The sequence below is a fragment of the Penicillium argentinense genome (genome assembly GCF_028826775.1).
Source record: "Penicillium argentinense strain IBT 30761 chromosome Unknown utg000005l_segment0_segment0, whole genome shotgun sequence".
Classification (NCBI taxonomy): Eukaryota; Fungi; Ascomycota; class Eurotiomycetes; order Eurotiales; family Aspergillaceae; genus Penicillium; species Penicillium argentinense.
The window spans coordinates 348568-370497 of record NW_026622664.1 but is presented as its reverse complement, the minus strand read 5'-3'; the positions used below and the strand labels follow the sequence as shown (position 1 = coordinate 370497).

The 21930-nt window shown below is 53.1% G+C and overlaps 6 protein-coding genes across 6 annotated transcripts; 3 read left to right on the top strand and 3 right to left on the bottom strand.

Annotated features, from left to right (window-relative positions):
* Positions 1-818: 818 nt before the first annotated feature.
* cprA (NADPH--hemoprotein reductase cprA) lies at positions 819-2982 on the bottom strand (the record flags this gene model as incomplete). Its single annotated transcript, XM_056617423.1, has 3 exons — positions 819-1115; positions 1193-2176; positions 2242-2982. The coding sequence occupies 3 exons, from the start codon at positions 2980-2982 to the stop codon at positions 819-821; spliced, it is 2022 nt and encodes a 673-aa protein (XP_056473582.1).
* Positions 2983-5387: 2405 nt separating this feature from the next.
* On the top strand, positions 5388-13336 carry N7532_004928 (putative cell morphogenesis protein (PAG1); the record flags this gene model as incomplete). The annotated part of the gene is made up of 3 exons (XM_056617422.1): positions 5388-6179; positions 6253-6486; positions 6542-13336. Coding segments are annotated over 3 exons (7821 nt in total), but the record flags the coding sequence as incomplete, so codon positions are not given.
* A 561-nt stretch (positions 13337-13897) lies between these two features.
* Positions 13898-15202, top strand: N7532_004927 (uncharacterized protein; the record flags this gene model as incomplete). Its single annotated transcript, XM_056617421.1, has 3 exons — positions 13898-14063; positions 14155-14348; positions 14468-15202. The coding sequence occupies 3 exons, from the start codon at positions 13898-13900 to the stop codon at positions 15200-15202; spliced, it is 1095 nt and encodes a 364-aa protein (XP_056473580.1).
* A 1167-nt stretch (positions 15203-16369) lies between these two features.
* N7532_004926 (uncharacterized protein) lies at positions 16370-18496 on the top strand (the record flags this gene model as incomplete). Its single annotated transcript, XM_056617420.1, has 5 exons — positions 16370-17295; positions 17369-17549; positions 17605-17699; positions 17755-18084; positions 18139-18496. 5 exons carry the CDS (start codon positions 16370-16372, stop codon positions 18494-18496), a joined length of 1890 nt encoding a protein of 629 aa, XP_056473579.1.
* A 778-nt stretch (positions 18497-19274) lies between these two features.
* N7532_004925 (FAD synthase) lies at positions 19275-20294 on the bottom strand (the record flags this gene model as incomplete). The annotated part of the gene is made up of 1 exon (XM_056617419.1): positions 19275-20294. One exon carries the CDS (start codon positions 20292-20294, stop codon positions 19275-19277), a length of 1020 nt encoding a protein of 339 aa, XP_056473578.1.
* Positions 20295-21007: 713 nt separating this feature from the next.
* N7532_004924 (uncharacterized protein) lies at positions 21008-21772 on the bottom strand (the record flags this gene model as incomplete). The annotated part of the gene is made up of 3 exons (XM_056617418.1): positions 21008-21539; positions 21608-21651; positions 21704-21772. 3 exons carry the CDS (start codon positions 21770-21772, stop codon positions 21008-21010), a joined length of 645 nt encoding a protein of 214 aa, XP_056473577.1.
* Between the last annotated feature and the right edge of the window lie 158 nt (positions 21773-21930).

Genomic DNA, 21930 nt, shown 5'->3' with positions numbered 1-21930 from the left:
ATGGGTTCAAAGACACGACCGCGGAAACTTGAGGTAAGCGGAGAGGTTCAAAGTAAAGATCCAAGTCTGTGATCGCAGATGGTGCATCTCCTCGAGCTGATATCAAGGATTACGCTGTTGCGGGGAGTTTTGACGTTTGCCGGGCGGTGCCAATGACGACGTACGTCCGTTGACATCGAGCTAGACAGTGTTTGTTAGGCTCATGATGTCAAAATCTGACCGGTGAAATATAACCCCGGTGCTGTAGTCAAGTTGGTTAAGATGCCTCGTTGTGGCTGTTAGTTGCTTATAGTAGCGGCTATTCAGATCCGAGGTGGCCCCGGTTCGAATCCGGGCGGCGCCACTTTGTTTTTTGGTGCTTGGATTTGACAAACAGCAATATTTTGCAATTCCTTCCTTACTTTTCTTGTTGTATATTGCATATACAATTTTGGACCGTTGACTATTTCCTCTCCTCATCAAGGTATTGTTGTAATTTATTCTTTTATATGACAATTTGCAATTTATTTCATGAATTAAATTCTTTTGGATACAAGTCTACAAACCATCACCCCTCAGAAAGATCCGTCGCAGATAAAGACAAGGACGAAAAGCCTCTAAAGCCGCGCGAGGCTCCAAAATGAAATGCTAGGCATACATGACCCGCCAATATGAAAAGGACATGAGTGAGTCGGCAAATGGTGGTGCCGAGAGAGAAATATGTATAGAGAGATGTGTGTGTGTGTGTGTGTGTGTGTTGCGTGTGTGCTGGATCATCTAGACTGTGAGGGGATATGATGAGAAGAACAGCAAGAAAAAGGAAATTAATAGCTCATCAATCATGACCACACGTCCTCCTGGTAGCTGCCGCTACTCCGCATGTGCTTGACCATCTCTTCGCCACGCTCGGCGGGCATACCGCGCTGCTCCGCGATGATGTGTCCCAGCACCAAGTTGACTTCCCGGGCCATGTTGGCGGCGTCGCCGCAGACGTAGAAGTTCGCCTTTTGCTTCAGCAGGTCGCTGACCAGCGAGGCATTCTCCTTCAGGCGGTGCTGAACGTAGACCTTCTCACTTCCCTCGCGAGAGAAAGCGGTGATGATCTTCAGGGAGTCACCCATCTGTTCTTGGAAGGTCTAGGAGCAGTCAAGTTAGCTCTTCGTTCCTTTTTTTTATTTATATATTTTTTTTATTGGTTGAGAAAAGAACGTACCTTGAATTCGTCCTGGTAGAGGAAATCCTCGTCGCGCTTACGGCATCCGAAAAACAGCAGGGTGGTGCCAACCTTCTCGCCCTTGGCGGCCAGGGCCGCACGTTCCTGGATAAAACCACGGAAGGGGGCGACACCAGTACCGGGGCCAACCATGATGATGGGCTTGGAAGGATCGGAGGGCAGCTTGAAGTTGGAGTGGCGAACGTGAACGGGGACATGGATGCCGTCGTACTTGTTGCGAGGACCAGTAATCGAGTAAGTCAAGCCGTGAGGGTCGGGAGAAGGATCACCGTTCTGCTTTTGCTTCAAGGCCAGCAGGTAGTTGGTGGTGACACCCTTGACCATATGCGACGCACCGGGGAGGCGGACAGACTCGACGACGGCAGTGATACTGATCTTGTCCTTCTGGACCAGAGACGAGGAAGAGATGGAGTAGTACCGGGGCTGAAGCTTGTTCAGACCCTCAATGAGCAGCGAGAATGGGACGGCAGTAAATTGCTTGGAAGTGATACTCTGCAGGGCCTGGGCGATGTTGTAGCACTGGTTGGTGATCTTCTCGTGGAAGTAATCCTTGTCGTTACCCAGGCGGACAATCTCAGCCTTGCTCGCCTCGTCGGGCGCGAAGGCAGCAAGAGTGGAAACGAATTGACGGGAGACGGGGGCGCAGACTTCCATGTAGTAGCGGACAGCGGCATCGTAGGTGGTCGGCGTCGGGATCGGAACCTTGGCAGTGACATCAATGCCCTTGATGTTGATCACCGAGTCGCGCTTATCCCCCAGACCAAAGACCTGCAGGAATCGGTCGACTTCGACACCGGCGTTCGTGGGCCAAATCGCGATGTGGTCACCAGTCTGGTAGCTCAGGTTGCTACCCGCGATGTTGATCTCCATATGCAGACAGTTGCGGTCCTTGACAGTGAACAGTTCGTGCGATTCGACAATGGGGGCGATGTACGGGTTATGCGCGGAGTATGGGCCCTTGGGCTGACCGGCGCGGTGAGCGGCGGTGGGCTCTCCCAGGTAGACGTTATCATCCTCGGGGAGGCCACCTCGTCCTCGGCGACCGAGAAGACCGGTTCGTAGACAGCTTCGCGTTCCTGCAGGCCCATGGCATCGGAGAGGGCCGCCCACATGGGCTCCTTCCAGGCGAGGAAATCCTCCTCCATCGTGCCGGCACCGTCGTCACCCTCACCGGCCGAGCCAATCCGCTGCGCACCCAGCTTGGTGAGGGCAGCATCGACGTGGCGGACCATGGCGTTGTAGTGCTCGTAGGTGTTGTTACCGAGACCGAAGGCGACGTACTTGAGGGACGACAGCGGCGAATCGTCGGCGCCGGCGCCGCTCTCAAACGCGACGTCCTCGCCGGTCAGGAACTGGTAGAACTCGACGGCATTGTCGGTGGGTTCGCCCTCGCCGTATGTGGCGAGCACGAAGAATGCGATCTTATCTTCGGGAAATTTGTCCAGGTTCTCGTAGTCGTAGTCCTCGATGTCGGCGACCATGGTCTTCAGTCCAAAGCGCTGCGAACCCTCCTTGGCGAGACGCGAGGCGTAGTCCTCGGCGGTACCGGTCTGGGAGCCATAGAAAATCACACAGTTCTTGCCCGTCTCGTCCATCTTCTCGACGATATCGCGGGTCTTGCCGCTCTTGGCGGCACCGTTCATGGCGGCGGCGGAGGAGGCATAGGGGTCCTTGGGGACGGCCCAGTAGGTCCCCTTGGTGAAGTAGGCAATGCTGCCCACCAAGAGGGCCACCAGGACGACCAGGTCGAGGGTGTCGAGTTGCGCCATGGCTTGCGATGGTCTCGGGGGAGTCCGCTCGAGGAGAGAGGCGGAGAAATCAGAAATCGACAAAAGTCCCCGGCGAGAAGGGGAGGGGAGCGTCCAAGAAGAACCCCAAAAATGGCGAACCAAACAGAGAAGAGTAGCCCGGGAAACCCCAGCAGAACCCAAGTGGTCAGGAAGTGATCGAGAGGGACCCCTATTCACGGCGGCACGAGGAAGAAGAGGCAAAGTGGTCTGACCACGCTCCGGTCGGACCAAAGTGGATCTTCACCTGCCGAGACGCATGTACGTACTTCACCGACAGGCGCGCGGTGGGATGGTCCTACCTCTAGAAGGGCAAGTGTCACGAGATGTCAAATTGTTGAGATGAAGAGAACGAGATCGAAAGAAGCATACCCTCAGGGACTAGCAAGAGAAGTATTGGACTGATTGCAATATCGGCTGAGTATATTCCACCGAGGGAGCCAAAATCACAATTCCCAGGTGGGGAGGGACTTGGCCGAGCGTCGTAGTATTTATACAGGATGTGCACCCTCGGCTGGCGGTGGAGGCGATCTATCTCCGTTGGGGATCGGAAGGAGAAGTCGGCGTTGCAGCCCAGGCTCAGCGGATGCGCGACGGCCCTCCTCGTCCGCCGCAGCACACGCCCGTGTGGCCAGCAGGTGCCTTCCTCGGGTAAGGGCCTGTTCGGCAGGCCCGTCCGGGAGATCGCAACGGCCGATCCACGAGCCATACCTCCACACTGTACACTACCCTACACCGCGTAGGGTAGATTCACGACCGCAGGAGATCCTAAGGTATAGTGGCGAGGGCGTCCTGACGGATCTCACGGCTTCCCCAGCAGACAGTCCTTCCGCGCTGTCCGATCTTCGAGTTGCACGCTGGAGGCCCATCGCGGGCCCATTCCGCAGTTGCGGCCGTCCTTCCTTTCTGGCCTGTTCCTCGCGGGCTACTATCCTCGCAGGTCCCGCGGGCTGCTTTCGCTCACGACTGCTATTAAATGGCCCTCTGCCCCGAGCCCCCTGCCTTGAGTCTCTCCCCCCCAACCGCGCTCTACACTACCTGAATAGGCACAGTGTACTCCGTTCTCCCGGGCCCAGCCCAGCATAGCCAGAAACCCCCGCAATCGGGTTAGTTGTCTTCTGGCACCTTCCATCGCAGACGCACACCAGTCATGGTTCCGTTCAATGTCAATCATTGTCAATCAACCCTTGGCGGTACTGCATCAAGCATCTGCACGCAATATACATAGTCGCTGTACATATACAGTCGGTTTAGGGTACGACTTCATATGATTGTAGACCACCGGTGATCACATTAAATGCCTAGGCTACGATTGCTCTCCGCATGTCTTTGCCATCCTATCACCACTGTCACTCCTTTTCAGCAGTGCTCATTCCCCAGCGGGGCTGAGATGCGCAACAGCCCAGGATACAATGCGAGGCCTTGTCTCACCATGCCTGCCCATTAATTGGAGGGCCAGCACCGCCCGGATGCCTCGTGTGGCACACCAGGTACAGCCTGTCAATGGAGGAGGTTTCGTAGAACCAGCTCAGACTCGTGTAAATTGATCGGACTCTCGTGGCCCCCTACTGCGAGGAGGAAATCCGGCGGCTGGGCACTCCAACGGCCCTGCAGGTCGATCGTAGTATGATATCGGTATGGTCTCCCACCACGGAGTCTAGGACGGCCAGACACCCGGCGAGAATCTTTGACAATGTACCGATTAGTGTCTCCACCGGTTCTCTCTGAGATCTAGTCAGTTTCATCGTCCCTGATGGGTACCCCGCCATGCGAAACATAACGAAGCCGTGAATCTCCTGTCCGAACAGCCGCAGGGTCTCAATCGTAGCTTTTACCCAAAAAGAAAAAAAAAAGGGTTGAAGGGGAAAAAAGATACGATATGTCATTTTAGAATTGATCGTAGTGAGCATTGTCTTTTATTTGACTTAATAGTCTTAAGAGGTTTAGCAATATCAGTAGACATGCTGAGCTTCTGGCAGTGTCAGCGGAGGCTCCGGGAACACAAGGCAAGACGCAGGCGCCCAATCCATTTGTTGCCAGTCATTGGGCCAGGAAGGCCGCGGTCGGCGAAGAAAGGAATGGGCTCTGCGAGAGGAAATACGGTATGGAACCTGCACGAACGAATTGATTATAGATGCCCATATGTCTCTGGTCATAGTATTGAGGAGGTTGATGGTTGTCCTTTCTGTCGACGGCAAGGAGAAAGCGGTCCCGTGCGCCCGAATAAACACCCCAAGCAACAACACTCCCTCTTCACACCTCATCCCACCCCTGAAAGATGGATTGAGTCGCCATGTCCCGGTTACCGCTCACTGCTGACACCCTTCACGTGGCTGCCTACATGGGAATCGAGCAATGAGCCCTTGACTCGTCGCAACCAGTAAGCCCCTCCCGCTGCGCGACGCACCCCAAACCCCCAAACCTCAACCGCTGACTCGTCGATTATCGCAGTGACCTCTCACCCGGCCAAAGGTGCTGGCCACGGCCAGCAATCGACCTTGCCCCTCATGCCTGACGACCTGAGAGCCGCGTCGCTTCACAACCTCGCGTCCCCGTCCGAGCGGCGAACCACCAGGACGGCGCAATCGACCCCAATGCATAGTCGCGAGTCATCCGCCGTCCGAGGCAGAGTCACCGAGCCTTCCACCTTGGCCCCGACCCTCCAAGCTCGCCGCGGCCATTCCGGCTCAAAGAGTCCCGACGTCTCGTCCGGCCGCCCTGCAGGATATGACGTGGGATTGGAAAGACGACCGTCGAACTCGTACGGCCACCACCGACAGACCTCCATTGTCCACGGCATGCAGCACTCGCGCAACCCCAGCATGGCCGGCTCGACCGCCTCCGCCAGCCCCCTCAGCCCCGAGCTGATCGCCTCCCTCGGTCGCGGCGGCTTCGACGAAGCGGGTCCTCCGAGTAAACTAGACCAGCTCGATGCGCACCCAACCTACCAGAGCCCAGCAGGAATCGCGACAGGACATGGGGCTCCAGGCACACTGAGCACGATCCAGGACAACGATATTGACGACACATTGAATGGCAGTCCCATAAGCATGGTGCACAAACGGATGAATTCTGGAGGCGTATCGAGACGAGATCGGTCTCACAGTCGCTCGCAATCCAAACATCATTCGGAGTCTAAAACCGTGGGGGAGTATGCTCTTCATCATTTGTTCAACTCTGTAAGAGTGTCATCTACAATACATCAGACCAACAGAAACCCCGAGAAAACTGACACAAAGCTCCTCTCTACAGTTTGTTGGCCAAGCAGACAGCAAGATCAACCAGGCCATACTGAAGCTGGGGGAATCCGATGCCCCCGTGGAGGAAGTTTGCGGGCCCGGTGCAGACGCAAATTTCGATCAGTTGATATCCGCCCTTGGACATATCGCTCGCCAGAAGCCGAAGCCGTTGATTGACACAATCATGCTCTGGAGGAAAGCCAAAGGAGATGCTGCAATCACCGCGAGGCAAATGACGAATGAGCAGGTATGCTCACCACTAGCCCCAGGAAGCAGAAATTGCAATTGCTAACGTTTCTCAGCCAAAGCCAATTGTCACTGAGAATGGAGTGCTAATGCGTCGCAATACGGAACCCACCCAGACCCCTACTGAAGCTGGCGCTCCTGCGGATCGTCCCCCACAAGCGACACCATTCCTTTCCCGCCATGATGATGTTGCTCTAGTGGAGCGACGAGCAACCGTCTCGGTCTACTTGGTATGCCGAGTATTGATTGAGATCTTCAACCAGAGCAGCCTTGCATCAATCACCCTTGACATGGCTGACCGTCTTGAAGATATTGTGTTTGGCCAGATTAAAACAGTGGATCCAGAACAGATATCTGCATCTCCTCTTCGGATGGCCAATTGGAGAATTTATGGCCAATTGCTCGGGATTATGAGTGAAGCAAACTTCACCAGTGTTACCAATCGCTTCCTAGGCGAACTTGAAAAATTCCAAAAAGATGAAGCAACCCGTGGCCCAACACGCGATGGCGATGCCAAAGCAGAGCTTCTGATCTTGGGTATGAGGTATTTGCGCCTTCCAATGAATCCGGAAGCTTGGTCCAAATCCTGCGAGTTCATGCGATCGTTGGCGCGCCTTTTCGTCAATGCACACGGGCAAAGAATCAAACAGGCCTATTGCTACGTGATTGAGAAACTCTTACTCCCGGTGGCTGCAAACCCGACAGTGGATCTGGCGACTCCTCGATGGAAGGAGTTTTTGGATCTGGTTCAACCGCGACTGGCGCAGCTTCTTACCAAGCCTCGCCACTGGGCATCTTCCTTTTCATTGAACGTGCTATTGCTGTGTATCTCAAGCAAGGAGACCTTCTCCGTACAATGGCTGTCCATGATATCGACCTTACCCCCACGACTCAAAGACCGCCCTACTCGTGCGCCTGCTCTGCAAGCAATCTGTCGCCTCGTTTGGACATACTTCTTCCGCTACTCCGATTCTCCAACAATCACGCTTCGCAAGGTTGAAGAAGTGGCAAAGATCGCTCTGCCTACCGGACGAAGGACGTACCTCAGCGCAGAGCCGACATTTGCAGACCCGCTGATCCAGCTGATTCGAATGATCGGTTTTAAGCATCCAGACGTTTGCTTCAGAAGTGTCATTTTCCCTTTGATCAATTCCGATCTCTTCTTGTCTGGCAGAGAAGTGAAAATTGAGCAAATGGAACCCGAGAAAATGGTCATTGGTATCCGTTCTTTCCTCGCTACCATGTCTGATCTGGAGACAAGTGATCAACTCTGTCCTCCCTTCCCTACCGGCTCTCTCCCGAATCCATTTTTAGAATCATCGACCCCAATCTACTTTTACCGACCCCAGTTGTTAGCAGAGCCCAAGGTTGCCACCGCCTCACAAAAGTCCGAGCCCTCATGGAGCCCGGTTAATATGTCGAGGCTGAGTGACAATGTGAAAGAGTATTATCTCCGTTTCTGTGAAGTCCTCGGCAAAGTCACCATTATCTGCGACAACACATTCGGTGGCCAAGCAGTTCTAGATGAGAAATTTGGTGGAACCACGCCCAAGACTCCGTTGACCGAAGCCTTCGGGTTTGGACGACGTGACGACCACATGAATGCGGTCGATCAGAAGCAAGGATTCTATGAACTCCTTCACGTCGCGGTACAGGCCCTACCTCGTTGCCTCTCCGACCATATCCCCTTCAACTCGTTGATCAACCTCCTCTGCACGGGAACCGCTCATGTGCAATCACATATTGCCAAGTCATCAGCAGAATCGTTGAAGTCAATCGCTCGACAGTCTCATGCGCAGCAAGTCACCATAGGCTTCGCCAGATTCATTTTCAGTTTTGACGTACGCTATTCCACCATGTCCGACGAGGGAATGCTTGGCCCGGGCCACATTGAATCAACCCTGCGACTTTACGTTGAACTACTTCGAATTTGGATCGATGAAATCAAACAAAAGACCAAAGAAGCGGCGTCAGAGCAGCTCGAGAAAACCGTTTCTGGAAGTCGAGCTCTGCACCTTGACCTTTCGAGTGTTCTTGCACATGTAGAAGAGATTGAATCACACGGCCTCTTCTTCCTATGCTCACAATCGCGGAGAGTCCGGGCCTTTGCCATCAATGTTCTGCGCCTGATCACTGAATTTGACAGTGCACTCGGCAAAGAAAACACAAGAATAATCAGGATTCTTGAAGCCGATTCCCAGCAGATTCTGGATCTGAATGACGAGCAACTTACCGTAGCAGAGAGAAGTCGTATCCAAAAGGGCAAACGAAGAAGCGCGTCGCAGAATACTCTCATCGAACTTTGCAGCAGTGAAGTTTCATACGACTCTACTTTGTGGGCAAAAGTGTTCCCAAATATCATCCGGTTCAGTTTCGAGACCTGTCCATTTGCTGTTACCCTTGGCAGAGAAATTGTTTGCACACGCCTTGTTCAAATGCACAAGTCGATCTCTTCACTGGCAGAGAGATCACGACCACCGCAGTACTCTCCCGTGGATGTCTACCAGGGTCGACCCACAGGTAGGAGCAACATGACTGCGGAGATTCTCGTTGAACAATGGAAACTGTACCTGGTCATGGCCTGCACCACCGTCACTAGCGTCGGTGCTCAATCCCAGAGTCAGTTGGCGAATGCCCAGCACACGCGGAAGGCCTCGAAGGGCGCCTCATCTTCAGACAAGATCAGCTCAGCCAGAAGTCTTTTTGCATTCGTCATTCCGCTCCTCTCTGCTGAGCGGGATTCTATTCGGAACGCGATCGTGATTGCCCTTGGCGCTATCCACAAGAATCTTTACCGCACTCTGCTGGAATCTCTTCAGTATGCGGTCACCACATGTAACGAGGAGGCCAAAATTCGTATTGGCGCCCACCATCGGACACCCAGCAGTCCCCGCAGGGACCGCAAGACAGACCGTCTGCGCACTGAAGTCACTCACGTGTACAAGCTGACTTCTTACTTCCTACGAGAACCAGAAGTTTACAATGAGGATTGGATTGTTAACAATCTGATCACGTACGCCAAAGATATCCGGATATTTCTGAGTGATGCCGAGGTCCAAAACGACTGGGAGTTCCAGCGTTTACGCTTCCATTACTGTGGTCTGATGGAAGAGCTTTTCGAAGGGGTGAACCGCACGAAGGACCCTTCACGATGGATTCCCTTCGAATCACGGAAATCTGCCTTCTCTCTCATGGAGGATTGGTGCGGTTATTCCCCAAATCAAAACCATATCAATGAGCGCGAGGAAAACATGCGGAAATTTGCCATGCATCAACCCCACGAGGGCGGCGAAATGAGGAACGCTGGCGCCGCTACGGAAATCGAAAAGAAAAATCTGCGGGCAGCTGCCTTGAGTGCGATGGCGTCACTTTGTGCTGGCCCTATTAGCATCACTACCGAAAGCGGATCGGTGCTTCAATTCGATGTCGGTCGGATGCTGTCCTGGATCGATATAATCTTCGGTACCCTGAGCGACAAGTGGCATTCGATTGGCCGCCGAGCCCTCAAGAATCTCATCATCCACAACAAGGAACATTCATACCTGATGGAGCGATCCGTTGAGATGTGCTACGTGTCTGAACGGCCCAAGGCCTTGGAAAGTTACTTCGAAGTTGTGACCGAGGTGCTCATCGAGCACCCTGACTACCCACTGAGATTCTGGAGAATCCTTGGTGCAGTGTTAGTAACGCTCGGCAATCAGAAGCGTGAGATCCGCATGAAGTCGGCGAAGCTCCTCCGCAGACTCGAAGAACGCCAGCAAAAGAGCTCGCGGATCGAAGACTTTGACATCAGCATCTCAGACAAAACAACTGCTGTTTATAAACTTGCCCAGTTTGAGACATCCAAGCGATTGGCTAACCAACATACCGACTTGGCCTTCACCTTGTTCTCTGAGTTTGCCTTGCACTTCCGCAATCTTAGCCCAGACAGCCAGCGAAACATGGTTGCTGCTATTTTGCCGTGGGTTCAAACCATGGAGCTACAGGTTGATCCAAATGGTGGCCCAACGGCGCGGTCCTACATGCTCCTTGCCAATCTTTTTGAAATTACAATTCGCTGCAGCACCACCTTGCCCAACCAAGTTCAAGCCTTGTGGCAGGCGCTCGCGACAGGTCCTCATGGAGGCAATGTCCAGCTGGTTCTTGACTTCATCATTAGCCTCTGCCTTGAACGCAAGGAACAAAATTTTGTGGAATACGCCAAGCAAGTGGTTGTCTTCCTGGCCGCAACTCCAGCCGGTTCGAAAGTAGTCGAGTTCTTCCTCTTACAAGTGGTGCCAAAGAATATGGTCCAGGAGCGAAAGGAGATTACTGCGCCTCCTCCGGATCTTAAGAATCTCCCCTATGTTGCGGACCTGAACACGGTGCTTCCTGTTGGAAGCCATAAACAAGCTGGCCTTTCACTTGGACAGGTGGCTCTCATCTTCCTCGTTGATCTCATGGTGGCGCCCGTAACACTTGTCCTGAACGATGTGGTCAAACTGCTCCATGTCGTTCTCATTCTCTGGGACCATTACACCCTCACTGTGCAGGAGCAAGCCCGAGAGATGCTGGTCCATCTCATTCATGAACTAGTGACTGCTAAGCTGGAGGATTCTTCTCCCCCTGGCGCTCGTCAACTATTCGAGGACTTCGTGGAGTCAATTCGCAAGAGCGATCCTGCCGTCGTCTGGGAGTATGAAGAGAATTCCGGCAAGGACGACGAGACTGAAGATCGCCGAGTGCCCTCGGCCATGGCCACGGTCACCCGCGATGTGATCAAATTTTTCAGCTTTGCATACGAAGGAGTCGGGGATCTTTGGGCCAAAGAAGCCTTGAACTGGGCCACTTCTTGCCCTGTTCGACATCTGGCGTGTCGTTCATTCCAGGTTTTCCGCTGCATCTCAACCTCCCTGGATTCGCGAATGCTGGCGGATATGCTTGCTCGACTCTCCAACACGATTGCAGACGAGGAAACCGACTATCAAACATTCTCAATGGAGATTCTCACAACCCTAAAAGTTATCATCAGCTCGTTGGCCCCGGCGGATTTGTTGCACTATCCTCAACTATTCTGGACCACGTGCGCTTGTCTCAACACCATTCATGAAAGTGAATTCATTGAAAGCCTTGGAATGCTGGAAAAGTTCCTGGATCGTGTCGATTTAAGCGATCCTGCCGTGGAAGGGCAGCTCCTTGATGGCCAGCCACCCAAATGGGAGGGCGGATTTGATGGTCTTCAGGACCTGGTGTTCAAAGGCCTAAAGTCTTCTGAGTCGTTCAACCGCACACTGGACGTGATTCATCGCCTCAGTGGCATTCCCAATAATGAGTTGATTGGAGATGGAACCCGCCAGCTTTTCACAATTCTGGCGAACTTGCCTCATTTTCTTCAGTGCTTTGAGGAAAGTTTCACGAACCCCAAGCCTATTGCACGCGCTAGCCTCCTGGCTCGTGTCGCGGAGAACGAAAGGTGTCCCCGACTCGCGGCGTCTTTGTTCGGATTTGCGAATCAGCAATACAAGACCGAGGGTGTCTTTCTAGACCACATCATCACAGAGATCAAGTCTTATTATTTCCCTCATCTTGACTTCCAGTGCCTCATTTTCTTGATGGGTCTTCTGACTAATACCACGGATTGGTTTAGAATAAAAACCATGAAGATCCTCTGTGTCTTGATCCCCGAGGTGGATATGCGTCGCAATGAGGTGACTTGTCACGGTCCTGATCTGATTTCACCCTTATTGCGGCTTCTGCAGACCAACCTCTGTCCCCAGGCTTTAGAGGTGTTGGATCACATAATGACAGTCGCTGGCAATCCAATGGAGCGTCATCACCTCCGCATGAGCATGGCTTCTGCAACTTCGTCGCGCGCAATCCGGAAAGAGTATGAACGCATACAGAGCCTGTACGGCATCCCCGAGCCTTCCGGCTGGTCTGTGCCTATGCCTGCGACCCAGTCCTCATTGACTCGGAACAATGTTCATGCTGTGTTCTATACATGTGCTGAAACCGAGCACATGAATACGGAGGATGTCATGACGCCCGATGTGGAGTTCCGGGCAGATGACTTCAACGAATCGTTCTTCCCCATGAGAGCCGACACGATGAAGTCCATTGAAACCCAGACCGACGATAACATTGGCAACATTGTCCAGAAGCTGGATAGTTTGGATGACTTTTTCGACGAGACGAGCGTGCCAAAGTTCAACTCAGTGGCCCCGCCTATGCTTCGGGGGTTTACTGGCAGTTATGTGGACACGAACGCCCATTTGTATGACCAACAGACGGCGCCGATTCTGCGAAAGTCGCTCGCACGAACTGGCTCGACATCTTCGTTCCACGACGGTCTTGCAGAATCTCGACCAGCCAACTTCCGTTTCGATAGTCCAAGTATGCCTTCTCCTGTGGCAGCAACTCCCCACAGCTCGAGTCAAACTTTGAGGCCCGCCTCACATACCCGGTCTGTCACGTCGCCTGCGAACAATTTGTTCGCCCACACCCAGCCACCTGGGATTCACGGAACACCGCCGATCGGGATAAATGATTCTGCTTTCTTCTCCGACGACGACATCGAAGAGGCACATTCCGATATGGAGGAACGATCATCAGAAAAGACGCCAGCAACCCAGCTTCCCCCAATGGTTCGCAGTGCAACCGATGGCTCTCATTCCCTTGAGTCTATGATCCGCAGCGGCATGCGCCGACTCACGGGCGGTGCAGCGAATAATCGAGAAAAGGAACGACAGCGAGACCTCCTCCGTGCCCAGAACCGCGCTATCGTTCAGACAGCCAGTTCTCCCCGCGTACCAAAAGTACCCGAGGCGTACCTCGCCGGGCCAACCAGCCACCCTACCTCACCCAGATCGTAGTCTACCAGACTCGATCTTGATCCACGTACTAGAAAATCGCATGGTACCATGCGATCTTGGGCTCCATTTTTGTTCTCTGCTGCTTTCAGCCTGGGCATTTCTCGGGCGTTCGGATTAATCTCATACCCTTCCTTTCTTTCCGTGACGCTGTCTCGTGCATATTTGGATCTTTGTACACTATTTAAATCATGAAGCCTTGTAGTCGGTGTCACGGACATAGTTTTCGCAATCAATATGACGAACACTCATTCATTCTTAGAAAGCTTTTGTCACTTCGTGTATACTTGTTCCACAAGCGTCAGCATTGCCATCTTTGATGCGACATTCCCCGATGCATATCCATCCACGTGACCACACCCCACGGCGGGTCTCTGCAGTGTTTCCCCGCAAACCAGAACCGCTCTTCACAAGCGCCCCTGCGTCTCGGAAAGCGACGGCGTTCGATGGACCGAGTATTTAATCCCCCCCCCAACCCTCAGCCGAGGACCTATTACTGATTATCTTGAAGCATTGTACACAACCTTCACCGTTTTTCCTCTGCGACTTCAGCTTGACTGCGCGATGAGTGTTCGATCCGCATGCTCTCTTTCTGGGGTAGCCCGTCTCCACACACCGAGGACCTTCCGACGCTGGCCGTCTACAAGCTCGGTGAGCTCGGGCCGAAGGTCATTCTCAACAACGCTGCATCGTGATGCAACTTGGGGATTCGTGGGATTGGGCCAAATGGGTGTGTCTTGATCAAATTGGGCCTGAACAGATCAATTGATCTTGCCTACCCATGTTGGTTTGGGGTGTTTACTGACATCTGATCGACGTAGGCTACAATATGGCCAAGAACCTGCGTGCTAAGATCCCTGCCTCCGACACGCTGATCGTGCGCGATGTAAATGAGGACGCCATTAAACGATTCGTGGCGGAGGCACAGGAGGCTGCTCGCGAGAGCGGTGCCGCCGGTACGGAACAAGTGCGAGTGGAAATTGCCAAGAATGCGCGTGAAGTTGCCGAGAAGTCCGTGAGTATCTTTCTGGCCCTGTTGTCACTGCAGCCTTGGAAAACCCACCTGCCGGTCGCTATTCTTTGTGCCGTTGATTGTTGATGCTAACAATGATCTGCGTTGCGTGACATACGTAGACCGTCATGATCACAAGTCTACCAGAATCTCAGCATGTCCTTGACGTGTATCATTCCATACTGAAGCCTGCGGGCCTTCCGGCCCTTGAAGAGGAGCGATTGTTTATTGATACGTCGACGATTGACCCAGTGACATCCAAGGACATTGCGAACGCAATTCACACGACCCAGACTGGACGTTTTGTCGATGCCCCAGTGTCTGGAGGTGTTGTCGGTGCGAAGGCAGGTACCCTCTCCTTCATGTTCGGCGCTCCCTCGGACAGTGCAGAGCTCCTCGAGCGCATCCGTGGAGTTCTCGCCCTGATGGGGAAGAAGGCATGGCATCTCGGCGAGCCCGGTTCAGGTGTGTCCGGGAAGCTTGCGAACAACTACATGCTTGCGATCAATAATATTGCCACGGCCGAGGCTATGAACCTGGGTATTCGTTGGGGACTAGAACCCAAGGCCCTTGCTGAGATGATTAACTCTTCCACTGGCCGTTGTTGGCCCTCCGAGGTGAACAACCCAGTGCCCGGCGTGGTGGACACGGCCCCGGCTTCGCGGGGCTACACTGGTGGATTTGGAGTAAGCCTGATGAACAAGGACTTGCGACTTGCCCTCACGGCTGCCGAGGAATCGGGGACACCGCTGGCCCTAGGCGGACAAGCGCGCGAGGTATACAATGCGGTTGAGGCCGCCCATCGTGGCAAGGACTTTTCGGTGGTTTATCAGTGGTTGCATGACAAGTCACAATAGTTGCGACACAATGAATCTTGCAAACACAAGCACTGAATCAATGACTCGTATGTACGGTCTTTTCTGTTCATTCTTCAACTTCTACTATGCGCATTATCATCGGGCTCTGGAATAGAGACAGGCCAAACCCTAGGGCACTAAATGAAGTATCTATAGTCATATCAACCGAACGTGGATATTGCACCAGTGTTCCCATCCCCACTTCCTTTTTAATTGAATTATCCTACACCAGTGTACCTTTGCCTCTCGACTGCCCTGGACACCGGGTCGTTGCTGGGGTGGAGGGGGGATTCTGCCATTCACTGCTCGTGGCCCACCCCGTTCCTCGATGCATTCACTGCTGGCCGCCCATTCACTGCGAGTATACGGGAGGGGGGTCTACTAATACTGCGATGGCCCTCGCCGCCGACCCTCTTTGCTCTTCTCTTCTCTTCGCCATCTTCTTCGCTTCTGCCATCCTTCCTGCCATCCCAATTCTATTCCACTCGTTCATCATTTCGTCTCTCCATCCTTTCGATCACATCCGTTCTACCGAGTATCGTTCGTCGCCAGCGCGACTGCCCTCAGGGTACGCACCTTCCTTCCCATCGGCCTTGCCAACCCGTGACTTCCTCGAGCGGCCCTCTTCCTCTCGCTCTCCCCCGGTCCTCCCCCAATCCTTTCCCTCCCACCCTCGCCTTTTCTTCTCCTCTTCTTCCCTCCCATATCTCCCATTGCCAGTCTCGAAGTTTCACTGACCTTGTGACCTGGATGGCCGTCTGTTCCAGACTTCTTTCGTTCGTCGAAACCAAATAGTCCTGTGGCTCCCCAGGGTCTGGACGGACAACATCATCAGATAACATCTGCACGGTAAGTAACGACTCGACTGGTTGATTGGAGCTTTGCAGGCAATGGATGAAATGTCCTGACTGAAATGCAGCTCTCAACCTTTTCGTCGTTTATCCCGACGGTTGCCTATTTACTTTCCCCGGGTTTCAAATTTCGGGAGTGTTCCCATCCAGTGTGAGTTTCTCCCGTCTTTGCTCTGCTGGTCTGGGAGACATGATGCCCTCGTGTCTTCCAACTGCGTGTTTCTTGTGATCATCCTCGATCGCTTCTTTGATGGACCATGATCTACCACAATACAGACCAAATTGGCTGACAAGCACAGATCAACAGCGAGCCAGGATGCGGAAAGGCTCACGCAACATGAGCTCGTCGAGCTCCGGCCCATCTCCCAGTGGCCAGACGGGCCATTTTTACCACGACCGCCGTTCGTCCTACGGACACGTTTATCCTCAAGTTCCGACGACGCCTGTTCGTGATGGCGGCTCAGTCTACCCTGGTTTCAACTTCCAAAGCCACCGCAGCAGCTTTTCCTCGAAGAACGCTGCAGCCACTGCCCCCGTGGCCTTGAATGCCAATATGGACTGGACAGCAACCTCTCGTTCTGCCTACAACAGCCCGCTCATTCTGGTGCCCAACTCGAACTTCTTCGGCAGTATGCAGCAAATCCCTTCGTTCGTCACCGGTCAAATTAGCGGACAGGCTGATCAAAGCTCTCAAGTTCCTTACCTCTCGCCGAATGTCTACTCGAGTCTTGGTCCTGTGATTCCCGCATCTTATCCGACTTGGTCGTATCCCGCCAACTACGATCCCCAGGACAACAAGCAAAATGTCTGGAACACCACTGATCAAAAGGGTGCTCAATCCGAGAATGCTGCTCAGATTTCGTACCTCCCTGCGATGCTTCCCTCATTCGACGGTACGAATCCGCTGCCCGGACTTCCTTGTGCAAGTGTCTTTCCCCAGGCTGGGTCGCTCTCGTTCCCGTATCAAGTGATGAAAACCACCGATGGATATGTGATGCAGGACATTGATGCCCTGACCCAGCAAGATCCTGCGATCCCCCGTGCGGTACCTGCCATGTGGACCAACCCAACCGAATTGACCCTGGCAAAGTGTCTGGAAAACCGCGAGGGCATTACAAATGTCTACATTCGGGGATTCCTTCCCGAAACCACTGATGAAATGCTTCATGCCTACGCTGCCCGGTTCGGGAAGATTGAGCGCTGCAAGGCTATCGTCGATCTTGACACCGGCCTCTGCAAAGGGTATGCTCTCGAACCCCCTTCTTCCCGCCCCCCGATAATACCAGTTACGACCGTGCTAACTTGAATTCAATAGGTTCGGTTTTGTTCAGTACTACAGCTTTGAATCTTGCGAGAACTGCATTCGCGGCTTCTTCTATCTCGGCTACCAGGCCAGCTTCGCCCAAAAGTCTCGTAATTCTCGCCTGAAGGACCTGGAGGATAAGTCTTCTACCAACATCTACTGCACCAACATTCCGATCGACTGGACAGAGGCTGTACGTTGGACCACAATTTGGTGGAGAAAAACATGTTTGCTAACTTTATCCGCAGGATCTCCGTCGTCATTTCGAGCCTTATCGCGTCGTGTCGGAGAAGATCAGCCGTGACGACAAAACTGGCGTGAGCAAGGAAGTCGGTTTCGCTCGGTACGAGGACCTCTCAAGCGAAATTCTGAGTGCAAATGCTGACTTTCGCAAACAGATTCGAGAGCCGCGACATTGCAGAGAAGGTGCTGAACGAATTCCACAACGTCACGGCCAAGGAGAATGGTGTGAAGTTGCTGTTGCGATTTGCGGACACTAAGGCCCAGAAAATGCTGAAGCAACAGAGCAATGAACGCCGCGCATACCGTGCTGGTGAGTACAACTACTCTGTCGAGGTGGTACAGGGAACTCCTCCGTCTCCTACTATGCAACGCCTGAAGCAAGCGGCTTCTCATCTCACCCCCGAATCCCAAGAAAGCCTGACCTCACCGACGGGCATGGACTCAATGGATTCTGACTGGACGCCTGCAACCTCGATTTCCCCCACGTAAGTATTGAAAGATCCAACCTTCTTTGAGTGCGAAAGCTAATGGAAATTTAGATTTGCGCTGATGAAGAACTCGGCGAACAGTGCTCGTCAGAGCCTATTGTCCACTCGGAGCCTCAATGCGACTGACAATACCCTCGAGGATACCCTCGAGGACACTCTTGAGGATGACCCAGATGACAAGCCCAAGTACTACCGTCCACGACCATTCGCGATGCGTCGAGCTGCGAGCTATCAATCTCTCACCGATATCTCCGGTGGCTCCACCAAGACCGTTGTTCCAGGCTCGCCCACTCTTGACCTGCGCTCACGCTCATCAACTTCGAGTCCGCAGAAGGAACACTCCCGGAGCGCCTCTACGTCCCGCCTTCCAACGCGCATGGAGTCCATGACCCCCGCCGCGGCTTCCTAAATTGTCTTACGACATTCCATTTCGGAATTGGCATGACCAATCCAGCCAAAGCTCTACAGAGCACCATCACACGCCATGCCCCAACCCATTTTACCTTTTCGATTATCGGCAAGCATTGTCATTCGCAAGATGCACAATGCGTGTTTGTGGATCGAGTTACGTTCTTTCACCCACGATTTTTTTATGAAGTTATGAAGTTATGACGTTATGACATTATGATCTAGCATCCACGCCGTTCCTTACGGGGCTGTCTTCTTGTGCTATGCCGTCTGTTGGGCTATTTTTGAAGTGTTTTTCGTGACTTCGCACCTCGGATTTGATTTTGTTGGTTTGGGTTTTTTTTTTTTTTTTTTTTTTTTTTTCACCTTCCCCATATAGGATGTGGGGGAATGGCGGGTCATCTGTCTTGCCTTCTATTGTTTTCATTCTTTCAATTATGGGGAAAATCATGTTTCTTTTGTGGTATGTTTCGGATGCATGTTTTGCAGGTATTCTCCCAGGTTATCAGGCCTGGAAAGGCAACACAGTCTAAGGCATAGGATTTAGTCATTCATTTATTTTTTCCACCGGAAAACATGGATTTAAAATAATTCACATGGTAGATGAGGTGCTTGAGTGCGCATCCGTAAAGTAGAATCTATAGATATGGCCAACACAAAAAGGGGGGAATGTCCAATCGAATGATCTATACATGAGACGGAAAGGGCCGTCGCCAGCCTCCAAAACGGGGAGCTGGAATATTTCGCTTCAAAAAACACTGAGATTGTACTTTGTCCTATCATTTCCTACCCAGTCTCTCCTCCAAATCCTCGGTCAATTCATAGGCGGGGAGATACTGGCCATCGCTGCCGGATCTCTCCACCTGCAAACGCGGGTTTGGATGCGTGTCCGACGTCCCGCCCAGGCTGGTATATCCCATATCATAGAGCGAGCAATATTCTAGTCCGAGATGCCGAATGAATGCCCAGATCTCGGCATAGTGCCAGTCGATGACGGGGTGAATGCGCATGAAATCGGGCCAGCCGGAGTCCGTCCGGTCGAAGTGCGTCAGCCGTGCCCCGTGCGGGTCGGTACGCCGGGTTCCAACGAAAATGGCTCGAATACCGGGGTGGCGGGAGAGGTAGTCTTCGAAGCTGGAGCGGAGGGTTGTGCGCGGTGGTTCGGTGGTGTATTTTGTTATTGCGAGGTGGTAAGCTTGAGCGGAGGTGATAACGAAATCTTCGACGGCTGGGAAAGGATCCGGTGGAAGGGCATATATAGATGGGATGACGGGGTTGGAAAGCTTCTCTTTGGAAACTGTGCCTCCGCTTTGCGATGGTTGTGTGGTGTGGTCTTGAACGTGGCTGCTGTACGGATGAAGGCCTGCTAGAAATAGGACCAAGAGGACGAGGCAGTCTTTGCCGCCATTGTAGGAAAGAGATAGCTCTGAGAGCTTGTACCGGGTCAAGGCCGATGCGACCACTTCGAGCGAGGTGCGTGTCTGCTGTTGAACCGAGGCTAAGAGGGAATCAGGTGGGTGTGTCTCGGCGAGGAAGGCTTGGACACGAGTGTGGATGCGCGCGATGACCTCTGGAAGGGGAGGAATCTCCTCGTAGTTCTCGCCTGTGTCACCGGTGGTCTTGCTCGCGTGTCCATTCGTCGATCCGTTCTGGTCTGGTGTCGTCCCGGGCCCGCGGTGGGCTATCGGAGTTGCGGCGGCCGGTGGGAATGGGCGCAGATGATCTTGCGCCCGCGACGGTCGATGAGAATCCGCTGGCAACTCCGCGGGCCGCTCGTCGGGGACCGAAGATTGGGCCATTGTGCAAGTTGGGGGATTGTAGGAGGGATGCGAGGCGGGGCGAGTGGGTTTCTCGGCATTCGGCGAGTTGGGGATGATCTAATCCATGTGGGGGGCATATACTGCCTTCGAGTCAACCTCCCATGCCTTCCTTCTTCATTGAAGCTTTTCGAGCGACCGGGATTGACTGGTTAGCGCCAAAATGCTTGACCAAAGTGAATACCAGGTTCATCTAGCTTAGGCTTCTGGACATGTTGCCGCAACTGCTGGGTACAGGTAAACAAAGCGGTTGGCAGCGCCGGTCCCAAATATCACCAGAGCTCGGCAATGCCCGACATTTGACATACTTGATATCCCATATCCCCCATTTAGTATTACTTTGAGACAACAGTAGGGTACAATTGTAGTAGAGTAAAATGGACACTAAATACTGATAAGCAGTATTCGGCCAAAGAGTGGAAGCCAGGCGATGGCTCATTTGACCTGGAGGTTCGCCGTGGATGGTTTCTACTGTGTAAGCGGAGAGTGGCATATGAAAGAATGTTCTATTCTCATGACGGCAACGTTGAAATGTCGCCAGTGCATGGTTATCACTTCAAGATGAAGGTAGATGAAACCTCATAGAACCCCATAAAAACCCCATGAAACCCTCATGAAATCCCTTAGTAACAAAACCCGCAGGTGGGAACAAACGACCGAGTAGCAGAGAACCGTAGAACGCCAGATTGCGGAGATCATCCAAGCACTTTCATCTTCTTTTTCTTCTTCTTGTCATCGGCGCTCTTCCGACCTTTCTGCCAATCTCTCCAATTGTCAATGCGTTCCTCCCGGGTGTCCTCCCATGCTTTGTCTTGCTCTCGCTTGCGCTTGCGCGCCGCAATAATCTCGTCTTCCTTACGCTGCTCCCGGCCTTCTTCCCTCATCTGTGCCTTCGCCTGAGCCTGCAGGCGTTCTGCATCGTGGTGCAGAACCTGGGCCGCCTTTTCGCGCCATTCGACCTTGAACTTCTCCGTATTGAGCTCTGGAGAGTCAACCGTGTATTTGTAGTCACGCATCAAAAGACGGCGGGCGTCAGCAATGCATTCATCGAGGTAAGTACGCTTCTTTTCATCGAGGAGAACGGTTTGCGCCTTGTTCAGCTTGTCGAAGGAATCGGGCGCGGCGGGGTTTTTGGTCTTGTCAGGGTGGATGAGAAGTGATTTCTTCCGGTATTGGATTTTGATGTCCTTCTCTGGCACACCGGGCTGAAGGTCTAGGATTGCATATCTATGAAGCACACAAGGTTAGGAGCAAGCTTAGGGGGGATGACAGACGAGGGAATGCTGAGAACATACGCATCGAGAGGTGATGCACGGCGAATGCGGTCTATCTCCGTATCCTGACCTTGTGGGTGAGTGATTCGTCATTTTAATGTACATGGGTGTACTTACCCTCTTGAATTCAAGCTCCTCGCGTTCGAGCCCGGCGAAGAGCTCCTTGTCGTCTTCTTCCTCGGCCATGACGAGTGTTGAACGCGACAACTTTCCAAGAGCGCGGGCGGCGTGAAGATAAGCTGCTTATCGTGCTGAGTCAGCGCGTAAAAAAAAGCTGCGCCGATAAGCATGCGATCCGCTTGGATTTGAACAATTTGAACTTCTTCCGCGACCCTAATCACCAC